Source organism: Squalius cephalus, assembly GCF_949319135.1.
Source record: "Squalius cephalus genome assembly, chromosome: 4".
Taxonomy (NCBI): Eukaryota; Metazoa; Chordata; class Actinopteri; order Cypriniformes; family Leuciscidae; genus Squalius; species Squalius cephalus.
In genome coordinates, this window is record NC_137125.1 from 41,900,504 (window position 1) to 41,924,687 (window position 24,184).

Genomic DNA, 24,184 nt, shown 5'->3' on the forward strand with positions numbered 1-24,184 from the left:
GCTTACTGCTAGTTTCATTTAGACAAACTAACACATACATTTCAACACATTCAAATGCAGTTTAGTGTGCTAGTGTAATGTTAGACCAAGTGAAACAGTGCTGCGTTACCTCACAAGTTTAATTTGTCTAATAAACTGACCTGTGAGTTGTAATTCTGCACTTGCGTGTAGTTCGGTAGAATTAAATGTCCATATTCCTTTTATATCCGCGGGACTCGCGTCGCGTGTGGAGCTGATAGCTGTCTCTTAGCAATCCTGACCTGCTTCATATCACAGTCATGATAAAAACATCGATGTATTTACTCATCCATAAACATTATTAGATCGGTCGGCTTGACGTTGACGACAAGATCCATAATTCTTAGCAAATGTTGCGTCATCAAACTACGCCTTTGTTATTGTAAAGAGCTTAGCGACCCCTAGCGGCAAAAAATGTCATACTGTACGTTTAACTATAGTATATATTTTCACTCTATCAGCTTACATCGTTACGCCAGTAGGTGGCGGGAGGTCTAAGAGTGAGGCATTGAATACATTCATTCAATCGATTCGTTCAAATCTTCGATTGAATCTCGTAGCGATTCAAGTAGCGCATGCTCTCATTCTGGAATGAAACAGGCATTGAATCGTACATTCAAACGATTCGTTCAACAACGCCGATTCTTTCACGAGTGAGTCATCGAATCATTCAACCGATTCTGTCCAAAACTCCGATTCCCTGATAAACACCGGACGCCCATCGATTCTCTTGTGGTTGTGTTTGGAACTATTTGCGTTGGTGGAGCAAAAACAGCCAAAAAAACTAGCTAAATTGAGCCTAAAATGTAAGTTGCTCAACATGAACCTCTTTAGTTGTATAAAAGCTACGTCACACTCATAATCTTAGTTTCTTCCCCCGAATATCACCACGTTGTCACTCGGCTCCTGATTCACAGCCGTGTTGATATTCGGAAAAACATAATATCAATGCATCCATCTCTGAGATACGTTGCTCCATAGCTAGATAGCTGATTTTGACACATTTTTCTTTCCGTGGGATGATGTTTTATGTTTATGACAGTCTCCAGTCAGACACTGTAATATATTCTATTCATTTGTTTATTGTTAGCGTGACGTGCGGGATGTGACGTGATGATGGGTCGTGTTGACGGCAAGTAATGGTCTCGGAAGAGGAAGAGGATGTGTAGAAACCAAACAGCTGCTCTCCTAACAAACATAAACCCTTTCAAATGTCTACCCCATCATGTCTGAACTGTCAACTGGTTACCATAGTGAATGGCACAGGCGCGCGCACAGGTGTAAGATACTTCAACACCGTTATCTTTGAGATTTATGCATACACAAAAACACTTCTCCATGCATGTTTACGCTTGTTTAAAGAGGTAAAGCTAGTTTTAGAAATGCAGCAGCATAATAAAGTCCATATATAGCCATGTTTGTGTGCGCCTGTTTTATGTTTATGTATCATCTTGTGGCCTGTAATTGCTCAGATAAACTCTTTGTTAGGCACACTGGATGTCAGCACATGTAACTGTCCTCCTTGACTGACTGATGACCCGGATCACTCTCAGTAATCAGTCACCAGGTCATTGTAGGTAACTACAGCAAGGTGATGGATCTCTGACCCCACTGATGCCCTGGAGAATCATCTGTTTGATCCTCGGCAGGTTGGACACACAGAGCAAAAGAGGAGGAGAGCCATGTTCTCTTCATCTCTTAGATCGGTAATCAATAGTTAAGGTCAGGTCAGGCACATAAATGCTTGGTGTGGTCAGATCTGTTTTTTCTCACACACTTTCTTCTCCAGTAGATCAAAGCTAAATCCAGAATAAGACCCTGGAGTTTAGTTATCTGGCAAGCACTGATGACCACCTCTGTCCAGTGCATCAGCAAAGTGTGTTTCGAAATGCTTAGGTTGATATGTGTGCTTGGTTTAATGTTAGTTTTTAACATTTATATAAAGAACCCACAGTGCATCTGCATCAGCACTGCTCCAAAATTTAGTGAGCTGCCTATTTAGGCAGCCTTTTAAGGTGTCATTGGCATGCTCCCAATGAGAAAGCTGTTCCAAAAGGTGGACAACATGGTGCCAAAATCCAATGCAGAATCAAATCTATCCTTTGTGTAGAAGGCGATTCCAGAATGCTTTGGAATCAGTTCAGTGGAAAATATACACTACCACTCAAATGTTTGGGGTCAATAGGATTTTTTCGTGTTTTTAAAAAAAAAAAGAGTCTCTTATGCTTCCAAAGGCTGCTTTTATCTAATCAAAATTCAGCAAAAACAGTAATATTTTGAAATATTAGCCTATTACAATTTTAAATAACCATTTTCTATTAAAATGTATTTTAGTGCTTCCAAAGCTGAATTTTCAGCATCATTACTCCAGTCATATTCATTCATTCTCATATAATCATTCTGATATGCTGATTTGCTGCTCAAGAAAAATTTCTACTTCTTCTTAGTATTATTATATCGAACATTATCAGTAACAGTGTCATCATACTGTTAGCTTAGCAACATTAGCAACTCTATTACAATAATTCTAGCCCACAATATAAAAAATAGTGATTAAAAAAGTTAAATCTAGTAAAAACAAATTGCCTGTTTTAACAGGAAATACAATATTTATGTATTTTTGTACGTACACGAGTATCACACTGTTAGCTTATCAACATTAGCAACTCTATTGCAATAATTTTAGCCTACCAAAAATAGTGAGGTTCAATCTAAAAAAAATATTTCCGGTTTAACCCGAAATACAATATTTGTTTGTCTTTTTGTGCTTTCATGAGTATCACACTGTTAGCTTAGCAACATTAGCAACTCTAGTACAAACATTTAGCCTACCAACAATACCACAAATATTGATTAAAATAGTCTAATGAAAAGTTGCTTATTTAACTAGGCCTAAATATAGTTGTGTTGATGTGTTTTTATACTTGGTATCACACTGTTAGCTTAGCATCATTAGCAACTTTGTGTGGCTTGTGGAGTTTTTTGGGATTTTGCCTTAGAAAATATGTAGACGCTTGACAGAAATACAGCATGCCCGGTTAGTAGAGGGACTGTAAACACACACAGTGGTCCAAACTGAAGCCCATTTGTGACTGGCTGGTCAGGGTGGCAGCATGCATTGTGGGATAGCGGTGGTCAAACACTGGCGAGAACTCTGGTAAGAAGTAACCACAGAATACTGTACGTAATCCACACTCAACTGGCCTTTAGCACAGATGTCATAAGCACACTTTGTTCTTACTACATGCTTGCTTGTGTATCATTTAGTCATTATTTGTCCTTCAAGTAGAGATTAAGACTGTGGTAGGCCTGAGGGATTCATACTGCTCCCTTGTGTTGGGCTTTCTGATTAAGCTTTGCTTACGTGGAGAACAGCTTGTTAAAATCTAAATTCGGCTTCTGCTCAGATCGTTTGGCAGCACTGGATATACAAAATCTGTTTAACACATTCACACACAGACGTAGAAACTTTCCTCGTGGGTTGATGTTTAAGCTCGTGTCAGGTTTCCTACACTGGTGATGTATGTAACAACAAATTGCCCCATCATTAATCAAAGCGATTTTCTGTAATTAGATTTTACTAAGAAATGGCTGCTTGTTAGCAGACTGCAGGTAGACATGAAAGATCTTGAGCCGTGCCAGACTTTGTTGAGCGTGTTCATATGTCTGTGATCTCTCATAAGGAGGCCACACACGCCCAATAACACTCAGAGGGCTCATGGGAGAATCAATGACATCAGTGCATTTCCTGTGCCCTCGGGGTACGTTGCAGTTATTGATTGCTCGTGTCTGGTTTTAATTATCCTCCAGTGGAAATGAAAGGAGAGGGGCATCGGCAGACCCTGCCAGTCAATCTGACGCACAATCTGATTGAGCCACTTCAAACAATATGGGCCAATCGACCAATAAGGATGCAGGAAGCCTTATGTTTTGCTTTTTTAAACACAATAGATGATGTTGAGAGTAAAGCAAACATTTCAGTTACTTTTATAAGTATTACACTTTGTTGTGTAATAGTGCGGTTACATTAACAAAATTTCATGGCAAAAAAAGTTCTATTTAATATATCAATAGTGTAGATGAATCAAGCACAGAATACACAGAAGTCACTATCAAACCAAGCTTTCTTGGTCAACGTCAATCAATGGTAAATGTGACCGTATCTTAACATGTCTGCACATGTCATGGGACTGTCATGAGTTACTGATAACGCAAATGAATTGATTTTTTATGGGCATGTCCCATTTTACATACAACAGTTGCAACTTTCACTTCATAGCAGAGGTGCTAAATAAATGCTAATGACGTGTAACTGGAAAACGTTGAATGCTTGTTCCATTTGAGAATATACTACAATTCACACATCATTCATACATAGTGTGTAGTATATAATTTGGGACACAACTTTTCTCTGTAAAAAGAATGTTCAGATTTGGTTGTCAACTAGATTTTTTTTGTCATTTAGCTTTCAACATGTTTGTTACGTCATATACAAACAATGACGTGTGAAATGCACTATGTAGTCAACAGTGAATGAATGAACGATCAAGCCGTTTATGACACATGAAATGTCTGCACCACTCACATTTCTTTCAAAAAAGAAAAAAGTACACAACTGTTCAAAAGTTTGAGGTCAGTCGATTTTTTTTTTTTTTGAAAGACAGTAATACTTTTATTCAGCAAGGATGTATTAAATTGATCAAATGTGATATAGACATTTACAATATTACAAAATATTTCTTTTTGAAATAAATGCTGTTTTTATTCATCAAAGAATCAACATGCAACTCAACATTGATAATAAGAAGACATTTTTTGAGCAGCAAATCAGCATATTAGAATGATTTCTGAAGGATCATGTGACACTGAAGACTGGAGTAATGATGCTGAAATTCTGCTTTGCATCATAATAATATACTTTTTAAAATGTATTAAAATAGAAAACAGTTCTTTTAAATTGTTATAATATTTCATAACATTTTTACTGTATATTTGATCACATACTGTATATGCAGCCGTGGTGAGCGCAAGAGGTACAAAAATCATTAAAAGTATTTTTGTGCAAAATGATGCCAATTTTTTTTAGAGTGGTTTGTCTATGTGAGATATTTTAAGATTGTTTTTGTGACTGTGTGTCTAGAGAGCAGTTGTCAATTCTCAGTCGGAGCTCTCTCTCTGTCGACTTCTCCACGTCTATTCATATCCTCCTCTTCAATAACCCTCCCTCATGCGCTTCCAACTACTCACGATTCCAGAGTGTGTAGCTATGCCAATTAGTTCTGCGCTGCTGTGTGTGTGTGTGTGTGTGTGTGTGTGTGTGTGTGTGTCAGGTTGGGTGATACTGATATACTGTATTCAGTGCAGCACCCCGGTGCTCTCCACACACAGGATGAGTCATATGCTCACAGCAAAGGCAGGGCTTTCCCTCGCTCTGAGCGCAAGAGAGGGAAATGATGCTTAGATTCCCGTTTGTCACAATATTATACTTTTATCTCAATCCTTCTGTCTCACCAGAATCACCAGCATGAGACGTTCATCCAGCCACATCACAGTCGCACTGCCACGGACTGTGACCTCTGCTGAATGCAGAGGGAATAAACATTTGACATAGTTGATGTAGGAAATACCCTGCATAGTTGCCTAATCCGTTGAGGAACGGCCTTGTTTTGCAGCTCGATCTAATGCTTTTAACTAACTCAATTTGTACCTTCTCTGTTGTTTCTTTGATGTGTGCTGCTGCACAAAGTTCCTTCACAGCGGCAATCAAATGCTAAAATGCATGATATCTTTGCTGAATAGAGCAGCTCATCTGGTATGTGTGTGGAGTAAAAGCAGCCCTTTGGAATGAAACAGAATTTCTGAGGGGGTTTTCACTGATCGTTTGATTGATAGACTCTCAGGTTGATGTTTGATGGTGTAAGAACCTGCTTTGTATGCCTGAAGTTTAAGGAATGTTACGGGTTCAATATAAGTTCAGCTTTAAAGGTGGCTTATTACCACAGAAAATATTTTGACATGTCCCTTTTTTTTTGTTTATAAAAGCAAACAAAATTGCAGTATAATGGGAAAATGATGTTTGTCCTATTTAGTACTTCCTTGTTTAAATCCTCATTAAACATTCTTGAAAGCAAAATCGAAGTACACTAGTACCATGCAAAAGGTTGGAAAATAAATGAATACTTTTATTTTATTAATACTAGGATGCATTAAATTGATTAAAAGTGACCGTGAAGACATTTATAATGTTACCAAATATTTCGATTTCAAATAAATGCTGTTCTTTTGAAATTTATATTCATCAAATAATCCTAGAAAAAAATGATCATTGTTTCCACAAAAATATTAAGCAGCACAACTATTTGCGACATTGATAATAATAAGAAATGTTTCTTTAGCACCATCATATTAAAATGTTTTCTGAAGGATAAATTTGCACTTTCAATGTTCATTTAAAAAAAAAAAAAAAATAGAAAACAGTTATTTTAAATTGAAATAATATTTCGCAGTATCATTGTATTTTTGACTTGATGAGCATAAGAGATGGTAACATAGATCTTCTATTAAGATTTCATAAAAAATTCTTGATATTTGCATCCTGAAATTGTCAATTAATAAATTGAATTTATTGAGGGGTGAGTCAGAATGATTTTCTATGTTGTGTTGAGTTATACTGAACCCAAAATACCCCTTTAAAGGGTCCTGATATTTCTGGTTCCCTCTCATAGTCTCACACACTCTCAGTTGTTGTCCTCTGAACTAGCTTAAGAAGTTTTCTCATGCTTCTCTGTCTAATGTTGTTTCTGCAGACTATTGGAATGTCTATTTATGGCAGCATGGGACACTGTGTGTGTGTGTGTGAGTGAGTGAGTGAGTGTGTTTCCTGTTGTCCTGTGATTGGTCAGTCATGTTGTGAGTCATATCATGGGTCGTGGTTGTCCTCCTCATCTAGGGTGAGTCTACTTATCAGTCTAGACATCAGTACTCTTGAGTATTGACTCCTCATGGTTATGGACTTGTTCTCAGGTATTAACGAGTGTGTGTGTGTTTGGTCCACATGAGGAAAACAACTTATAAATAATACTAAATTATGTTTTTTGAAAATGTAAAAATGCAGAAAGTTTTCTGTGATGGATAGGTTTAGGAGTTTAGGTGTTAGAATGTACAGTTTGTACAGTATAAAAATCATTATGTCTATAGAAAGTCCCCATTAAATATGGAAACCCAATGTGTATGTGTGTGTGAAACAGAGAGAAAGTATCTGTAAGTATTACTTGCAGTAGCCTCGGTTAAACAATAAATCAGCAATCTTTATACCACAATCTCTCATTTGACAAAGTCACAGAGCGTGAACACAATGTGCTTTCTGTTTATTCTATAATTGGAAAATGAATGACTTTAAAAAAAATTTTTTTTTTGGAGAATGAATGATGTTTTTTCTGCCATCACTATGCAATTATTGATTTATTTGCAAGATTTAAAAATGACAAATGTAGCTAAATCTGACAGAAACCTCTCTTGAGGACATACTATAAATAATATAATACAATCATTTATAAATAATACAACTTTTTTAGGGCTATCATACTTAATGTGTTAACCTAAAGTTTTAAATTTGTGTACTGAAATATTTGAACACATTTGTGTTTTAATAATAGAATAATAATAGAAATAAAAATGATTAAAATTAGTAACATAGTTTTGTGGAAGCTCTCTTTCCTTTCTTACGTTCATACATTAGTTTGTGTTAATATTAGTAGATGTTTTTTTTTTATTTTGCCTTTTTATTTAGAATGTGGTTCCTCTTCTTAAACAATAAAAAGTGTGAAAACCCTTGTTCAGGGGTATTTCCCCATTTAGATATTGAGGTAAACGTGTGTGTGTGTGTGTGTGCTCTAAGCAGCATTTAAGGTCCTCTGGAGATCGTGAGAAACGGGAGAGTCTCATAGCAATCTTGGCATGAGTGTAGTTTACACAATCTCTGCTGTATCAGCTCTCAGATCAGCTCTTTAAAGAAATAACTCATGAAAAATATGCTGTATGTGGTTTTGTTGTAGGTGTATAGTAGTTTTGTACTGATGTCTTTTTTTGTGTTTACTGATCTGTACTGAGCAATATCTCTTCTCCTCTGCAGCATGTGGAGAGGCCTCAATGTGAACTGTGCAGACGGCTCAGGATACACACCTCTGCACCACGCGTCTCTAAACGGACACAGGTGACACACTCATATTCTCTAATCCATTTACAGGTTCTTGAAAAGTGAACTGCTGAATCAAGGTGCAAATCAGTTAATGCTCAATGAAATGAACGCTTATACATAACAACCCAGCAAGCAATAGCTGTCATTCCACTATCTAGGTTAACTATAGACCCGAGACAGTCCGGCTATAAGTAACCCACTTCTAGCCAAAATAACCTTGAATTAGGTTACATGTCGTTTTTGCCAAAATACCTTGTGAGATGAATGATATTCCATCATGTAAGCAAAGTCAACAGTGATTAAAAGGTGTTTGGTTTCATTTCTTTGACATGTTCTATGCATACCCTGTGCGTCTATTCTTGCTTGCTGGGAAGCTTCGCACACATTCACTCCAGAACATCTCAGACAATCACTCCCTCCCAACATGGTGTTATGGATTTAAAAAGGGAAAACGCTTGACGTCAGGATTACTTGAGATTCCAGAGGTGTAATCCAGCTCATATACATCAGGATTAGAAGAGTGTGATGTCAGATTAGGGCGGGGTTTATGAAATGGGGGTGAGGTCTAATTAGGGCAGGGTTTGAGAGTCTGGAGACAGCTATATTAGGGTGGATAGAGTTTTATTTGATTAGTGAGGGGTTTATGGGATGGGGCGGTGTCAGATTAAACAGATTTTTTTAATGCAGGAATGGAATTAGATTAGTTTAAGGTTTTTGGGTGGTTTAAATGCTCGCTGTAAGAATGAGGCTAGAGTGGGAGAGGGATTTTGCATAACATGAATTATGTATTATAAGGATTAGAGCACAATTACCCCCTTCATATTGTGCCTGCTAAGTTAAATAGCACCACAGAAGATTTATGTGATTTTGGTTATTTAAGAATGAAAATTGCCCACACAATTACAAAAACGTGAAATCTTTCTTTATTTGTCTTTCTCTCAGGGACGTGGTGTTGAAGTTGTTGCAGTTTGAAGCCTCTACTAATGTGGCCGACAGTAAGGGCTGTTTTCCTCTGCATCTGGCCGCATGGAGAGGTGACGTGGACATAGTCCAGATACTGATCCACCATGGGCCGTCCCACAGCAGAGTTAATGAACAGGTACTGTACCCTTACAGCAAATTTAATCTTTGTAAACTTACTGCTCAGTGTCTGTCACTATTGTCTTTTTAGAGCTTTACTGCAGAAATAGAATTGTTTGCATCACTGAATCATTATTTTCCTGTTTATCTCTGTAAAGCTGCTATGAAACAGTCTGTATTGTATAAAGCACTATAGAAAAAGGGGACTTGACACATTTCATCATGTAGCAGATGAAAATAGTACGTCTGAAAAGAAATAGCATACATGCTGCCACAGTTTGAGGTACCATCCATGTCCAAAATAATGGGTGATGAGCTGAACTTTAATACTTAAGGGTTTGTTCAAATCCAAACAGCAGTAACAAACACTAGTAATGAGTGCTATTGAGCACTTTACACTAGTCTAGTACAAATGGACAAACACTTAAAACACCCGTGTACTCAATCATGCACACATACACACTCTTAACCAGAGGTGGACAGTAACAAAGTAGCCTACTTGAGTCCTGTACTTAAGTACACTTTTTGAGTATCTGTACTTGAGTATTATTTTTTCTGGAAACTTTTTACTTTAACTTCACTACATTTGAAAGACAAATACCGTACTTTTTACTCCACTGCATTTCTGTCAAGGTCCTTGAATAGAAAGTCGTAACGTCAGACAGGGGATGATTGTGGAAATGGAATGAAATGAAATGAAAATCGGGTTGACGTCAGAAATTAACGTCAGATTGACGTCGGAACCCGACTGATGTTGGTTTCTGACGTCAACCCGATTTTCATTTCCAACCACAATACAACGTTGAAGATTAACGTCAATCTGACGTTGGATTCTGACGTCAACTTGATTTTCATTTTCAACGTTGGGTTTGGTCTTCTAAATGCGAATTTTGTCATTGTTTTGGAGCACGCTAGCTTATAGATAACAGTAAGGCTAACATATTCATACTAAAAGCCAAAAAACTTTAAATAGGGCACTATTTGAGGGAACAGCCATTTGGGTGTCTGAAACCATTGTGGACGTTATTGAGTGCACTTATACAATCTCACATTCAATCCCACTACTGGAACTGTGTTCTAGAAATAAATGTGATATTGATATGAGGGTAGGCAGGCATATATTCAGAGGCATAAGGTACTGTAAGTATTACATACAACAATGCAACAATAATAAAACAATGCATTGACATTTACTTTTTACTTTTGATACTTAAGTACTTTTAAAAACGAGTACTTCTGTACTTTTACTTAAGTAAAAATCGGTCTTGTAACGGAGTAATATTTGACCAGTAGTATATGTACTTTCACTCAAGTAAGGAAGTTGTGTACTTTGTCCACCTCTGCTCTTAGCAGTTTTTTTTTTGACAGTTTCAGACCTGTTCCTCGCATCTCAGCGTTTTGATGGGCTGATGGAGGGTTTGTTGAGCATAATCAGGGCAGCTCTGTGAAAAGCCTGTATTTTCCTGCAGTTAAAATGCTGTCTCGGTGCAAGGAAGAGTGCAGCTTTCTCTCCTGCTGTCTACCTCACTCTTAATGACCACACCAGCCTGAGAAACAATTACCTCCAATCTTCAGCCACTAAACCATCAGCTTGATGGATAGACCTTCACCGCCGGCATGAGTGCGTTTCGGAGAGACAAAGGCAGCGTACGGCAATCATTTACAATGTCAGTAGTCTGTTAATAATGATTAGGGCCTGTTTTTGAGTTTGCTCGTTTTTAATTCATGAAAGGCCGTTGTTTTGAATTGGCTTGAAATGAATTCAACTCAAATTCAGGAAGCTTTCTCAACTCAATTATTAGCGCTGCACAACCCTGACTGATGGCTGGTGGTTGATAATAAACAGTTGTGACCTTTCACTCTGTTAAAAATGTTGCTTTCACTCCATTTTACATCCTCCTCTCTAAATAAATACAGGTATGTGCAGCACCTTAGGAGCAATAAGCAAAGCAAAAGTGGTGATACACACAGCCGGTGGCACGAACATTATGGCATATATTACACTGCAGCGTGGGATGCTGAGCTCTTTATGACTTGGGCATTACTCATATCCGAATACAATACTCATATATTTGGTGTCAGAGGGTATATGCTATTATTTCAGCACTGCTAAATAGAGGCTGTTTATAGCCCCATCTCTTAAAGCGAAGTATTTTATAGTTTTTTTATGCTGACACAAACAAACACAAGGGCTGTAAACCCTCTGGGAATATCAAAAAGTTTTTTGGAATTGTGTGCTGTTCTAAGTGCCTATTTAAAGATTGTGGTGTGCATTTTTAATATATAAACATTCATTTGAGCCTGTGTGTGTCGTCCAGATTTGTAAATCAGGGTTTGTAAAAGGTGCTTTAAAGTTTAAGCTTAAAGTAATGAATTTAAGGCCTGGAAAACCATTGAAAACAGCCATATTTACGAAGAGGTACTTGAAAAGTGCTTGACTAATTTAAATACAAAATATATGAAATTTCTCTTTTTGTTTGTTAAAAAAGCACAAATGCAATCTTTTCACGCAAAATTTAACACTGCAGCCCGTCTGATAAACCTCCATCAGACCTTTTCTCGATACGCCAAGTACGCCAACATTATAAAATAAAATATTATTTATAGAACAATAATAGCCATTATAATTTTTTTTTTTTTTTTAACGTTGTAAGTTGTATTTTGGATACCTTATATCTGTAATTTGAGTTTAAAAAATACACAAAATATTGTCTGATAAGTGCGATCTCTGATGTTAGTCCTTGAAAACCAGAAAGTAGAGCTTTGAAAGTCCTGGAATTTCAATAAAAGTGGAGAGTTTCCATTTATCAGTCTTCTATCTGGAAGGACATAAAAATCAATCTAAACACTCAACGCATCTCTGCCATGTACATATTGAACATCCGCTTCAAACGTACCTGCAGGTGATTTGTCACCCAGCGATCTCCATCTTTACAGAAAAGAACAAGACAGCCTGTGACAGGCCCATTTTATAGCATAAGACTTTATATTAAGGAACGTCTGTGCTAATTTACTTGAGTACTGATAACATTCAGCTAAGTGAGCAGGTTCTGAAAAGAATAGTTCAGCTCAAAATGAAAGTTCTGTCATCATTTACTCACCCTCATGTCTTTCTAAACCTGTATTACTTTCTCTCTTAGAGCACAAACGGTGAATTTATGTTAGTGCACTAGAGTTTTGTTGTAAATACATATAAAGAGGCTATTGGCGTGTCCATTTGTGGATTGATGCCTGATTTATCGACCAATTACAGAGAGGCAGAAAGTGCTTTAATTAAATTATTTTTGGTTTACTTAGCTATACATTGGGGGACAAATCTGTCCGCAGATGTGAGCTAATTCTGAGGAAACCTTCCTTTGGGAAAAATGAGTTAAATTAAATCAGGATATGGTTATTCTGTAGCATTTAGATGAATTTTATATTAAAGCTGATATGATATAATATTAAAAAAACACTACTATTCAAAAGTTTGAGGTCTACTATTTTATAATGTTTCTGAAAGAAGTCTCTTATACTCACCTAGGCTGCATTTATTTGATCAAAAAAACATGCAGTGAAAACAGTAATGTTGTGAAACATCATTTCCATTTAAAATAACTTTTAAGTTTCCTGTTTGAATTTATTTTAAAATGTATTTTAATCATTCTAATATGCTGTAATACAGTATTTATTTGGAAATTGGAATAGAGAACTTTTGTAACATTCTGTCTTTTCTGTCACATTTGATCAATTTAAAGTGTCCCTGCTGAATAAAAGTATTTTTTTTTTTAAATCTTAACAATCCCAAAAGTTTGAACAGTAGTGTAATAAATACTGTTATGTTAAAAACAATAGATGTAAGCCTATTTAGATAGCTAAGATGTGTGTTTGAACATATGGGCATAGATGCTTAGTGGATGAGTCTGTATGTGTTTGAGAGAGAGAGAGAGTGTGTGTATGTGTGTGAGAAAATGGCTAGTTTTGTGCGTTACTCAGGAATGTTTTGTTTTCTGGCTGGGAGGACGAAAGGTTACACCATTTTCTCTGACTCCAGATTCTCTGAGCCCACAAGAGACGGCCCTCTGAATTCCTCTATTTCTCTCTTTCACACACACACACACACACACACACACACACACACACACACACACACACACACACACACACACACACACACACACAGTGTTTGCCAGATGTGTTTGTGAGTCCGGTGTCAGATCCACCGTGTTAACACTCTCACCCATTTCTCCTTACAATTCACAGTTCTGGATTTAGATCCACCTTATTGGTCAAGTAGCACAGAGAGGCTTTCAATTCTCAATTGATTTTTTGATTGTTTAAAATTAATAGAGAATATCTTGTGTTTTTAAATGGGTGCTCGGCCATCCCCGGCTCCTATGCTTCCTGCCTTAGCCAAACAAGCATACAGTATGTAAGAGAATAAGTTGAACCATGTGTCTTATAGTTCAATGGTCACTTCTGGACCCAGCTTCCTGTGTATGAAATGGCATGGTGGTTTATATAAAGGAATATTCCGGGCACAAAAAAGTAATTTCCACTTGTCTCTCATTTTCTTAAAATAATAAAGAAGCAAAAATCTGGGTTACAGTGAGACACAATGGGAGTGATGCCATATACCATAAAACCCTAAAATGTCTGTAAAATGATTATTTAAACACCTTTATAGTACACATTTTAATGGAAGAATCAAAGTGCTTTTATAAAATTATAAATTTTTCTGCTTTTAAACCCTCCAAAAAAATTTCCCATTCCCTTCCATTGTAAGTACCTTTAATTACCTAAGTACATTTTATTTTATTTTATTTTATTTGTGTCAATCAACATTAAATGCTGTCTATTGAGCTTAACTTGTATTGAACCCGGATATATTCCTTTAATTCTAAAATACTGGCTCAAGAAACGAATCCGCATTAAACTGCATTGGATTGTACAGGATAGGCGAGACTAATGCACTCATCCACACCTCCTCTATCCTCCCGTGGGCTGTACTGTCTGTCTGTACATCTGCTTTAGTGCTCCGCTAAGAGACGAGACTCACGGGGTCCTCATCTCTGAACAAAGCACTTTTGTTGAGACTGTTTGTCTATTTTATACTTTAATTATGTGTTTTGTGTCGTCTAAAGTGCTGATCGCTCTAGATACACCGTCACTATTATGTGTCATTTCATTTATTGAATGTGATTGCCTGTTCTTCTGTTGTTTTATCATGACAGCCCATCTTGGAAATTAACCAATAGGGTGTGAACAGTATGGAGTGGGAAAGCAACCTCGCTGTCTCTCTGGATATTGCGCTGTCTGGCCGACATACAGATGCACAATGGGGGCTGCGTATATAGATGCAGGAAATTACTGTGTGTGTTTAGTGTTCAAGGCCAAAAAAGGGAGATTAAAGGACAGAAAATATGAGTGAGCGATAGAGAGAGTGAGAAAAATCTGACTGCAGTATCAGGTCTGTTTCTTTGTGTTGCTTCAGGGACTGGGAGTCTCTTATCATCATTTTCAATCATGTCTGGCTAATTAAGGAACCCATTTGCTTGAAATAAGTCATTGCAGTTAAAGTGGCCGCTTTCTCTCACTGCAGCTGTCTTGTTTATTGCCAGACTTGCAAGAATGCTCCTTCTGTCTTCATGCTACAGACATAACTGCTCATTTCTCGCTGGCCTGAGTTTGTTGGAACACCCCTTTAGACACACAAACACAAACATATATAGTCAAGAGAACAAGGGTGGTGTGCAGTAGTGGCAGTAGAGGGTGCTGTTATGTTACAATAGGGTTATGGCCTGTTTGCCAATGCACAGTTCTAGTTTCATTATTGGATGATATTCTCAGTAAACTTGTCGGTTTACAGATTTGAACAAACCTCTGATTCATCCCACACCATTTGCGCACATGGAGGATAGTTGTGCTATTACGTTTCTAAGCGATCAGTCAATGAAAATAAATAAACCATATCTAGCCATATATATTTTGACTTGTGTCACTAAAAACACCTAGCACCCACTCAACACTGCCATTAGATCTATCATTTCATCATTATATGATGACAACATGACAGCTATTGCATTCTGATGTTTCACTTTCAAGTAATTTGTATCAGTTTTAACTAGCATTCATGTGATAGAGGGATCCAATCAGGATGTGCATCTTTGCTGCTGTGTATCGTCTTATGTGTAAAAAAACCCCTGACAATAGCCTGCAGGCAGTTGCATTGCATTATGGGAGATATTTAGGGCAGTGAGTGATTGACAGTGAGTTGTCACGGTTAAATGACAGCTCATGTTTGGATAATGGATTCTTCATGATGAATTTATTACACACTGTCTCTCCTTGTCTCTCTCTCTCTGATGTAGAACCTTGAGAAGGAGACGGCTCTGCACTGTGCGGCTCAGTACGGTCACTCCGAGGTGGTCCGTGTTTTGCTGCAGGAGCTGACGGACCCCAGCATGAGGAACAGTCGCGGGGAAACACCGCTGGACCTGGCCGCCATGTACGGTCGCCTGCAGGTGGTCTGCATGCTACTGACAGCCCACCCCAACCTCATGAGCTGCAATACACGCAAACACACGCCTCTTCACTTGGCCGCACGGAATGGCCATTACACTACAGTTCGAGTGTTGCTGGAGGCTGACATGGACGTTAACACACAGGTCAGTGCGTGAACAGGATATCCTCTTCCTCTTGAACTCATATGTTACACACACTTTTTTTGCTCCAGCTCTCAGTATTGTCATGACAACTCTCGGAGTTTGGCATGGGAATAAGTATGACAATGTTAATGTGTTTGGTCTTGGCGGAATAGATCTGCTACGCTGCTGCTGTTATTGCTGCAGAGCGAGGACAGAACTTGCTACTGCCAGTACACATGACATGCTGCTATGAGCAAGCAAGAAATGCTGCTGCTGTACAAAATAGCATACATGAATCACACTTGTAGCAGATCTATACAGGTGGAGCTGGGGGAGGTGGAGGGTTTCTGAAAGCGCACTGCAAACTGCTACAGCAAACAATAGGCAAGAATTTAAATGTCGCTCATTGGCTACCAATCAGCTGTGCCCTATAGATAATGATTTAATTGCAATTAGATTGGGTTAAAGGTACAATATGTAACTTTTTTGCTTTAAAAATAGCAAAAATCACTATATTTTTTTTAGTTGTGTACTTACATTATCCCGACTGTTTCCAACAACTTTCAAACCAGGAGAAATTTGTAATTTAATTCGAAGACACGTACCGTTTCTTTATTTCCGTTTTGTCGCTGTCAATGGTGTCATATCCGCGTTCTCCCTGGTTTCCGCTCGTACTGCCATAGCAACCAGAGCTCTCTGATAGTAACCAAGGCGACAGACGTGGACAACTGTGTAGTTCGTAATGTCTATCTGCACGCTGTTGTTGTTTCGTTCAAACATTATGGACCATGGCAAGCAGACTTTGGATAAAAAAGGAGAGCTAAAACGAGAATCAATATCAGCGCGGTGTTTTCGAGATGCCGAGAGCTCCACGTCCGAGACTTCGACCGCTCCTACATGTACTTTATTAAACAGGTGAGCACATTTACAGTACATAAAACTAATCAATGTTATATAGTTCAACAATGATAAAATGTTAGAATATGATCTGTATGTTATTCTAATGCTGATCTAGCTTACTGCTAGTCTCATACAGACAAACTAACACATAAATTTCAACACATTCAAATGCAGTTTAGTGTGCTAGTGTAATGTTAGACCAAGTGAAACAGCGCTGCGTTACCTCACGAGTTTAATTTGTCTAATAAACTGACCTGTGAGTAGTAATTCTGCACTTGTGTGTAGTTCGGTGGAATGAAATGTCCATATTTCTTTTATATCCGCGGGACTCGCGTCGCGTGTGGAGCTGATAGCTGTCTCTTAGCAATCCCGACCTGCTTCATATCACAGTCATGATAAAAACATCGATGTATTTACTCATCCATAAACATTATTAGATCGGTCGGCTTGACGTTGACGACAAGATCCATAATTCTTAGCAAATGTTGCGTCATCAAATTACGCCTTTGTTATTGTAAAGAGGTTAGCGACCCCTAGCGGCGAAAAAAAGTACATAGTGTACGTTTAAGGACTTATGAGCCTGCGCCATCTAGAGTTTTATAACAGAACTTTGTATTTTTCATGCTCATTTGTGTGTGAGAGAGAGAGTGTGTGAATGGTTTAAGGGCTCAAATGAATGAATAATTCATCTAGCTGTGAGAGTAAGTGAAATGCAGTAGAGGAACACTCTGTTCTCAATACAGGGTTTCCTCAGGCTTCCCTGGTGTGTGTTTACTTATGTTATACTTTAGGGACAAATTTTGTACCAAGAAGTGACCCTAAATTGTACAAACCTTCCCTTTGGGAATATTTGAGGACATCTGGGAATGCCCTCAATTGTAAAAACAATTCATTAATAAAATGTAAAAGGAAAAAATAAATTCCTTAGGGTGAATTCCTTTGAAAACAATTTAGGATTAGACAGAGAATAGTAAATGTATCATTGTTAGTATGATAAAAATAATTATGTGCATGAAAGGTTTATTAAAATAAGGGTTTTGCCTCTGTTCTTTTTAGATATGGGGTTGTTAAACTACAACACTGTTTGTATAGAAACTGCATTTTGTGATTTTGTGTGTGTGTGTGTGTGTGTGTGTGTGTGTGTGTGTGTGTGTGTGTGTGTGTGTGTGTGTGTGTGTGTGTGTGTGTGTGTGTGTGTGTGTGTGTGTGTGTGTGTGTGTGTGTGACGGAAAGCTGCTGAATTGTCTGTGATTGAATGGTTCTGTGTTGTGTGTGTGTGTGTGTGAGAGAGGATGATCAGAGGAAGCTTTGATCTCAGAAAGCATGGATTCCCCTTCCTCTGTCCCTCTCTGTCTCCTGTCTCAATGAAAGACAGTATTTTTTGAACATTCATATTTTAACACTGTAAGGTGCAACAAAGAGTGCTTTTACAATTTGTCTGTCCACTGTGAATGAGAAATGATGCTTAATACGCATTTATGATAAGCTGAATTTTGGACAAATGAAATGTAGATTTGAAAAACACAACAAAAAAATAACAAAACACCCCCAACATGGAATGTGGGATCGCAGGGGTGAAAGTGAATCTTTTATGATGCATTTCTCTCTAGTCTTCCATCTTCTTTCCTCTGAGAAAGACACTGTGTCAGTGCGTAACTTGCAAGAACATTCAGCTGAAGGAGAACAGTGAGGAAGAGAGATGAAGGCAATCTTTTCACCGCTTCTCAATTCCTGGAAGCACAGTGAGAGTGAATCGATTTCCTCCTCCTGGTGACATCAATAGCTAATCGCCATGGGAAACCGGACAGGAAGTGGTCCTCATTCAGAGGAGGGGGGGACTTCCTGTCCCGTTGTGGGTGCACTCGCTGCTCATCCCGAACAGCACATAATTCTGAGCTTAAACTTTCAGAAGAACAGTGCGCTCTGCAGTATTTACCATGCTCATTCAGGATTAAGCCTCATTCACAATTTTTTTAGTCATTCTGGACTATTCAGTGATCTGGTCTGGACTTTAACCTCAGGTTCAAGGATGAATGTCTTATCTGTGACTATTTTGTGGGTTTTCTCTGAGTAAGTAACCACAGTGGATGTGAGCTCTGTATGTTTAAAGGCGAAAATTTATGGAAGCTTTATGTTTGTATCCTCAGATTTACTGGGTTTATGCTTGATAGTACGCTGTCTAAAAAACTGTACCATTAAATTATCACTGGGGCTGTACCCTCAAACACACTCTTTTGTGCCTTATCTAAAGAATGAACATCTAAAGAATGCATATTAGTACCCGAGGACTCACAATACTAAAGGTACAATGTGTTTTTCCACATTTCTTCCGACAGTGTACCAGCACTACATTTATAGTCTTCTTTTTATGTAACCTCATGTGTGTGTTTGCCTCATTTTCAACTTCTTTCTAAGAACTTTCAGCAGACTCGTGGGCGTTCACAGGATGCGTTGTTGTGATCAAGAACAGTGCGACCGGCCCGACTGAATGGAACAGAACTCAGGGGTCTTGAGACACAAGCTTCTTCAATTTACACACAACTTGTTTTTGCATTTAAAAACACAAGACACAGGGTGTTGGAATAGAAAAAACACAATGTCTCGAGAAGTTGATCTTCTTTAACTTGTGACACATTTTTAGAACGCCGCACGAGAAGCTGCAAAAGACACAAAACGCGAGTGAAAAACAATGGTGAAGAGTACATTGTAATGTAATAACATATTCTACTGTATGTGAACGTCCCTTAGGGTGCATATCAGAAAACAATACTCAACTGAATTAAATGGGGATGATACATCCCTAAATCCTATATATAAAAATTGAAATGGGTATTAAAGCGAAAAATTTCTTTTTCTTTTTTTGCTGCAAGACTCTGTGACGTAGACATCTGTTGACCAATGAGACCATCCCAAAAGCGGTTCCAGTTCAGAAATTTGCAGCGCTCTCACTTGATTTGAAATTGACCCAGAAAATTGGCTTTACACCAAATCAGAGCAAATTCTGAGCATTCCTACCTGCCAAACATCCCAGAGCCCACAATCCTATTGCAAGAAACATATACAGCGGCCACAGACGTTCATTAGACGTGTACGTGATTTTTTTAAAAGCACATACGGATGGTAAGAGAATGCCCTGTTGGTAATGTTACAAAGACTTAAACTTAACATGATCTATCAGGACTATTAAGAGAAAAAAAGATGAATGCCATTAATGCTATTGCTAGACAAAAACAGTGCCTAAATCTTTCTCAAAATAGGTAGTCTTGGCTCTCCCAGACTGCCTTGCAGAAGGTCAGTGCTGATTTGCAGCAATATGAGGTGCAGGATTAAGTATTACAGTGAGTCCCTGTAGTTCTTGTTTAATGTGTATTGCATCATCACATCCATTGAGGGAATACAGGGAGAAGAGCAAGCACTTGAGTTGTACAGATGCCTCTGCACTAATGAAGGCCCGGAGAGGGCCGATTTGATTTGGTATCGTGTTCGGTCTCCCATTGGCCTATTAAAATGACCACGCTCACCAGTGCAAGAAGCTCTCGTAATCTGTCTCGACTGCCGTTTGGTCTAATTTGCCCGTTTCTTTCCCTCTCAAGCTCCCGTCAGTCAGCCTCATAAATTCACAGCGCCATTGTAGTTAATTGTAGTACACTGAATAAATGTTTCCAGAGCTAAATTGGGTGTAGTTAAGGACTTCACAGCGAGCGTGATATAAAATACCCTGCCAGTCGCCCCAGTAGACGGCTGATAGACTGCAAGTAGTAATGACGCCATAGTGTATTACTGCCGTTTACTTCTTTACGCGAGGCATTTAGGCTTAAAATATTGACTTCAAATCTTTCTATCCCTAGACAGAGAAAGGAAGCGCTCTCCATGAAGCCGCTCTCTTCGGAAAGATGGATGTTGTTCAGCTACTGCTTGACTCAGGTATGTCTTGGGGAAGTGCATGTGTGTGGGGTTGGGATGGGGATGTTGCACGGCCATGGTTTGTTTAAACTACTTGTGTGACCTGTGACCTAACAGCTTCCCTGTCAGTGTGCCAGCTGTGGAACAGGAACTGGAGATTGCAGAACTTGTTGTATAAGGAAAGGGTGGTGTAATCACTCTGTTATAGCTTTATTGTTATGGAAAGTTTTATTTTGGGAAAATTGTTTGTTTTGTGTTTTTTTTATGGGTTTATGGGAAGAAGTCTGGATTTTTCTATTGTGTCATTTCCATTAAAAAGAAAAAAAATATTAAACATATTTAATAATATCTCATTTATTTGCATATTTTGTGTTAAAACAAAAACTAAACTGGTTGAAAACTAAACTGAAACTTTAAATGTGCATAAAGTCAAATGAATTCTCAATAAAATTAATTTTCATATTTAAATGAATATCTCAAGCTTCACTTTGGATCATGTTCACTGTGTTCTGTCAAAAAGCACCTCTTAATTAAACAAGACGCAGCCATCTAATTGACATATAAAACAGCTAACCACAGTTCACTTGTTGTATTTTCTAATTAAGTGTCATGCCATTATAGACAGATGGAACAGTTTTGTGGTGTTGCTTTATCAGGAATAAAAAAAAAAATCCCATTGAAATATAAACTAAATAAAGTAATACACTAAAACTATTTTTTTAAATAAGCAAATTAACGAAAAAAAGAAGATACAAATTAAGAAAAATTCACCATTTTTCTTCTTCTTTATTGATTTTTTTCTCAGGGATTGATGCCAACATCAGAGATTGCCAGGGAAGAACTGCTCTAGACGTACTGAGAGAACATCCATCTCAGAAATCACAACAAATTGCTTCTCTCATACAAGGTAAAGCATTTGCCAGACATACTCGCACACACATTAAAACTTTTTTAAAGCAAAAAAAGCCATTAAACACACAAGCACACTCACACACACGTGCACAAGCTAATGAGGGAACGCGTTCCTGGTTGAGATCAGAAGGCGGATGCTTGTAGATTGATAAAAGTTCGTTTCAGGAAGTTTGTGTTAGATTGAGAACAATGGTTGTTTAGTACGTGTGAGAAATCCTTGTTCCTTGAAATATTTTATGCCAAAACACCAACCACAAATACCACCAATACTGAGTCTTTACTCATTTTATTGAGATATGTATGAGATCTTGGAGTTATTACATGTTTATTACTTTGTTATACACATATTATTACGACTTTAGCCCATTTTCAGTATTATAATACCTTGGATGATTCTGAAGTCTGATTCCATCTTCCTTCATACTGATCCAACTAAACTCATTCTTTCCAGCTGAGTTTATCATACGGCACAAAAGACGTTGGGTGTTTGAACCCAATGTTCCATCTCTGCTTTCAAAAACACACCCTCGTAAAATAATAAGATGTGGTTATCTGGTTTTTAAATTAAATTCATTTTAGCTCTCTTGTTGTTTCCATCCACTTTATTCCCAGCGTTATACATTTCTGAGGGTTGTGAAACTGGGAGTTTAGGACTGTTACTGCTCGAAAATGTCTTCTTTGGACACATGTGAAGTCTAAATCACCCTTCATCCTATAGGACAGAGGCAACATTAAAGTTCTCCTCCCCGTCTCTGTGTGGTCAATGAACCCGATTCCCCAGAGTGAAGGAATCTCAAACTCACGCTTGCTGTGGTTTTATAATCTACAGTCTTTGACGGGAGTCTGAAACTATTGTTGTTTTCATGGTTATCATGTGGCTTGTGTAGCCTATAGTTGTTTAGAGCTACAATTACAGCAGCACATTTTGGTTTTCACCAACCTAAGGTGTTTTTTTCCCCCAAAGGACAAGAGAATGATTTCGGTTTTGCCTGTTTTGACATTTCAACCCCTCATCTGTATCCCTTAATGCTGTCCTAAAACTGAGCGACCTTGCACGTCAATGTACTTTTGGGGTTGTGTTTATCTGTGCACTATAAATGCATTTATCTCTGTCTCTCTAGATTATATGATGTCAGATTGTGACAGAGGGAATTTCCATGAAGATTTAGCACGGCAGCGCCCAATACCAACGCCACGCACATCAGTACCCTCACCAGTGCCCTCCCCGTCTCTGCGGCATAAAAGTATGTGTGATTGTCAGATCAGTGAAAACTGCAATGTTCTTAATACATTCAATCAAAACCACCATACACTATTTTAACACTTACATGTTTAAAAGTAGACAGACCCATCCAAATGCTTACCGCTCATCATGACTGCTGTCACTTTCATGTATTTTAGTGTGCAGTGCGACACCCAGTGGTCAAGGGATAGTATTACAGCACGTTGTCTGCTGCTTTGTATTTTTCCCTAGCAAATATTTACTGTTTAATCCTATGTTTGAACGCCTAAATCACTTAACAATTGTTTTTAATTAAGAATAATCTTATTTTGCTTAGTATTTTCATAACAGGAAGACAAATAGTGGCATAAATGAGTATATGTTTTGAGTAGTGGATGTTCATTATGAAGAAAGTGCAGTCAGCAGCGCCCCTAGTGGTCAGTTTTTGCAGCGCAGTCTCACTCGTTCCCTTTTGTGCTCTAAATTACTGCTGGGTGTGCGTCTTCCTTTCCAGCTGGAGTAGCATTTTGGTAAGGATAACAGGTAAATCTGAGAGTCTGCCAACCACAAAATTACTGTTAGCACACATCAGCACACTGAGTCGGTGCCAGAAAACAAGCATTTGACCCAGATTAAATATTGAAAAACAGACAAGAGAATAAAAATTAATAGGTCGGCTCTCGCGATGAATGCTCTGTAAGTAAACATTTATTTAAAAGCCCTTACAGAGCAATGTGATGTGCTTTTGGTAGCATGATACATTCCATAAATGCAAACAATTTAAAATTTATTTTATTATATTGTGCTAATTTGACGTGACAAAACTGTACTGGTAACAATAAGGTTCATTAGTTAACAGTAATTAACTACATTAGTTAACATTAACCAATAATGAACTGCACTTATACAGCATTTGTTAATCTTTGTTAATGTTAATTTCAACATTTACTAATACTTTATTAAAATCTTGTTAGCATTAGTTAATGCACTGTGTACTAATATAAACAATGAACAGCTGTATTTTTATTATTAACGTTAACAAAGATGAACAAAAACAGTAACAAATGTATTGCTCATGGTTAGTTCATGTTAGTTAATACATTAACTAATGTTTAATAAATTAACCTTATTGTAAAGTGTTACCTCTGTACTTTTTATTGCTGAAGTGTTTGCACTATTGCGCACAGCTATTTGTAAGTAATAGTAATAAATACAATGATATATAAGTAGTAGAAAGTAAAATAATATACATGAAATAAAGTAAAATTACTATATATATATATATATATATATATATATATATATACAAACTTTTATTTTGGATGC

At 37.7% G+C, this 24,184-nt stretch overlaps 1 protein-coding gene across 5 annotated transcripts in view; it reads left to right on the forward strand.

Annotated features, from left to right (window-relative positions):
• Positions 1-24,184, forward strand: part of anks1b (ankyrin repeat and sterile alpha motif domain containing 1B) — a 170,790-nt gene that overhangs the window by 31,423 nt on the left and 115,183 nt on the right. For 4 of the 5 annotated variants that reach the window (XM_079869804.1, XM_079869803.1, XM_079869805.1 and 1 more), the window contains exons 2-7: positions 8,150-8,230; positions 9,158-9,314; positions 15,646-15,942; positions 20,670-20,745; positions 21,530-21,631; positions 22,758-22,880. In XM_079869804.1, the coding sequence (XP_079725930.1) occupies positions 8,150-8,230; positions 9,158-9,314; positions 15,646-15,942; positions 20,670-20,745; positions 21,530-21,631; positions 22,758-22,880 (836 nt within the window). Of the gene's footprint in view, positions 1-8,149; positions 8,231-9,157; positions 9,315-15,645; positions 15,943-18,776; positions 18,892-20,669; positions 20,746-21,529; positions 21,632-22,757; positions 22,881-24,184 lie in introns of those variants that run through there. The other variant, XM_079869806.1, reaches the window with a different exon arrangement.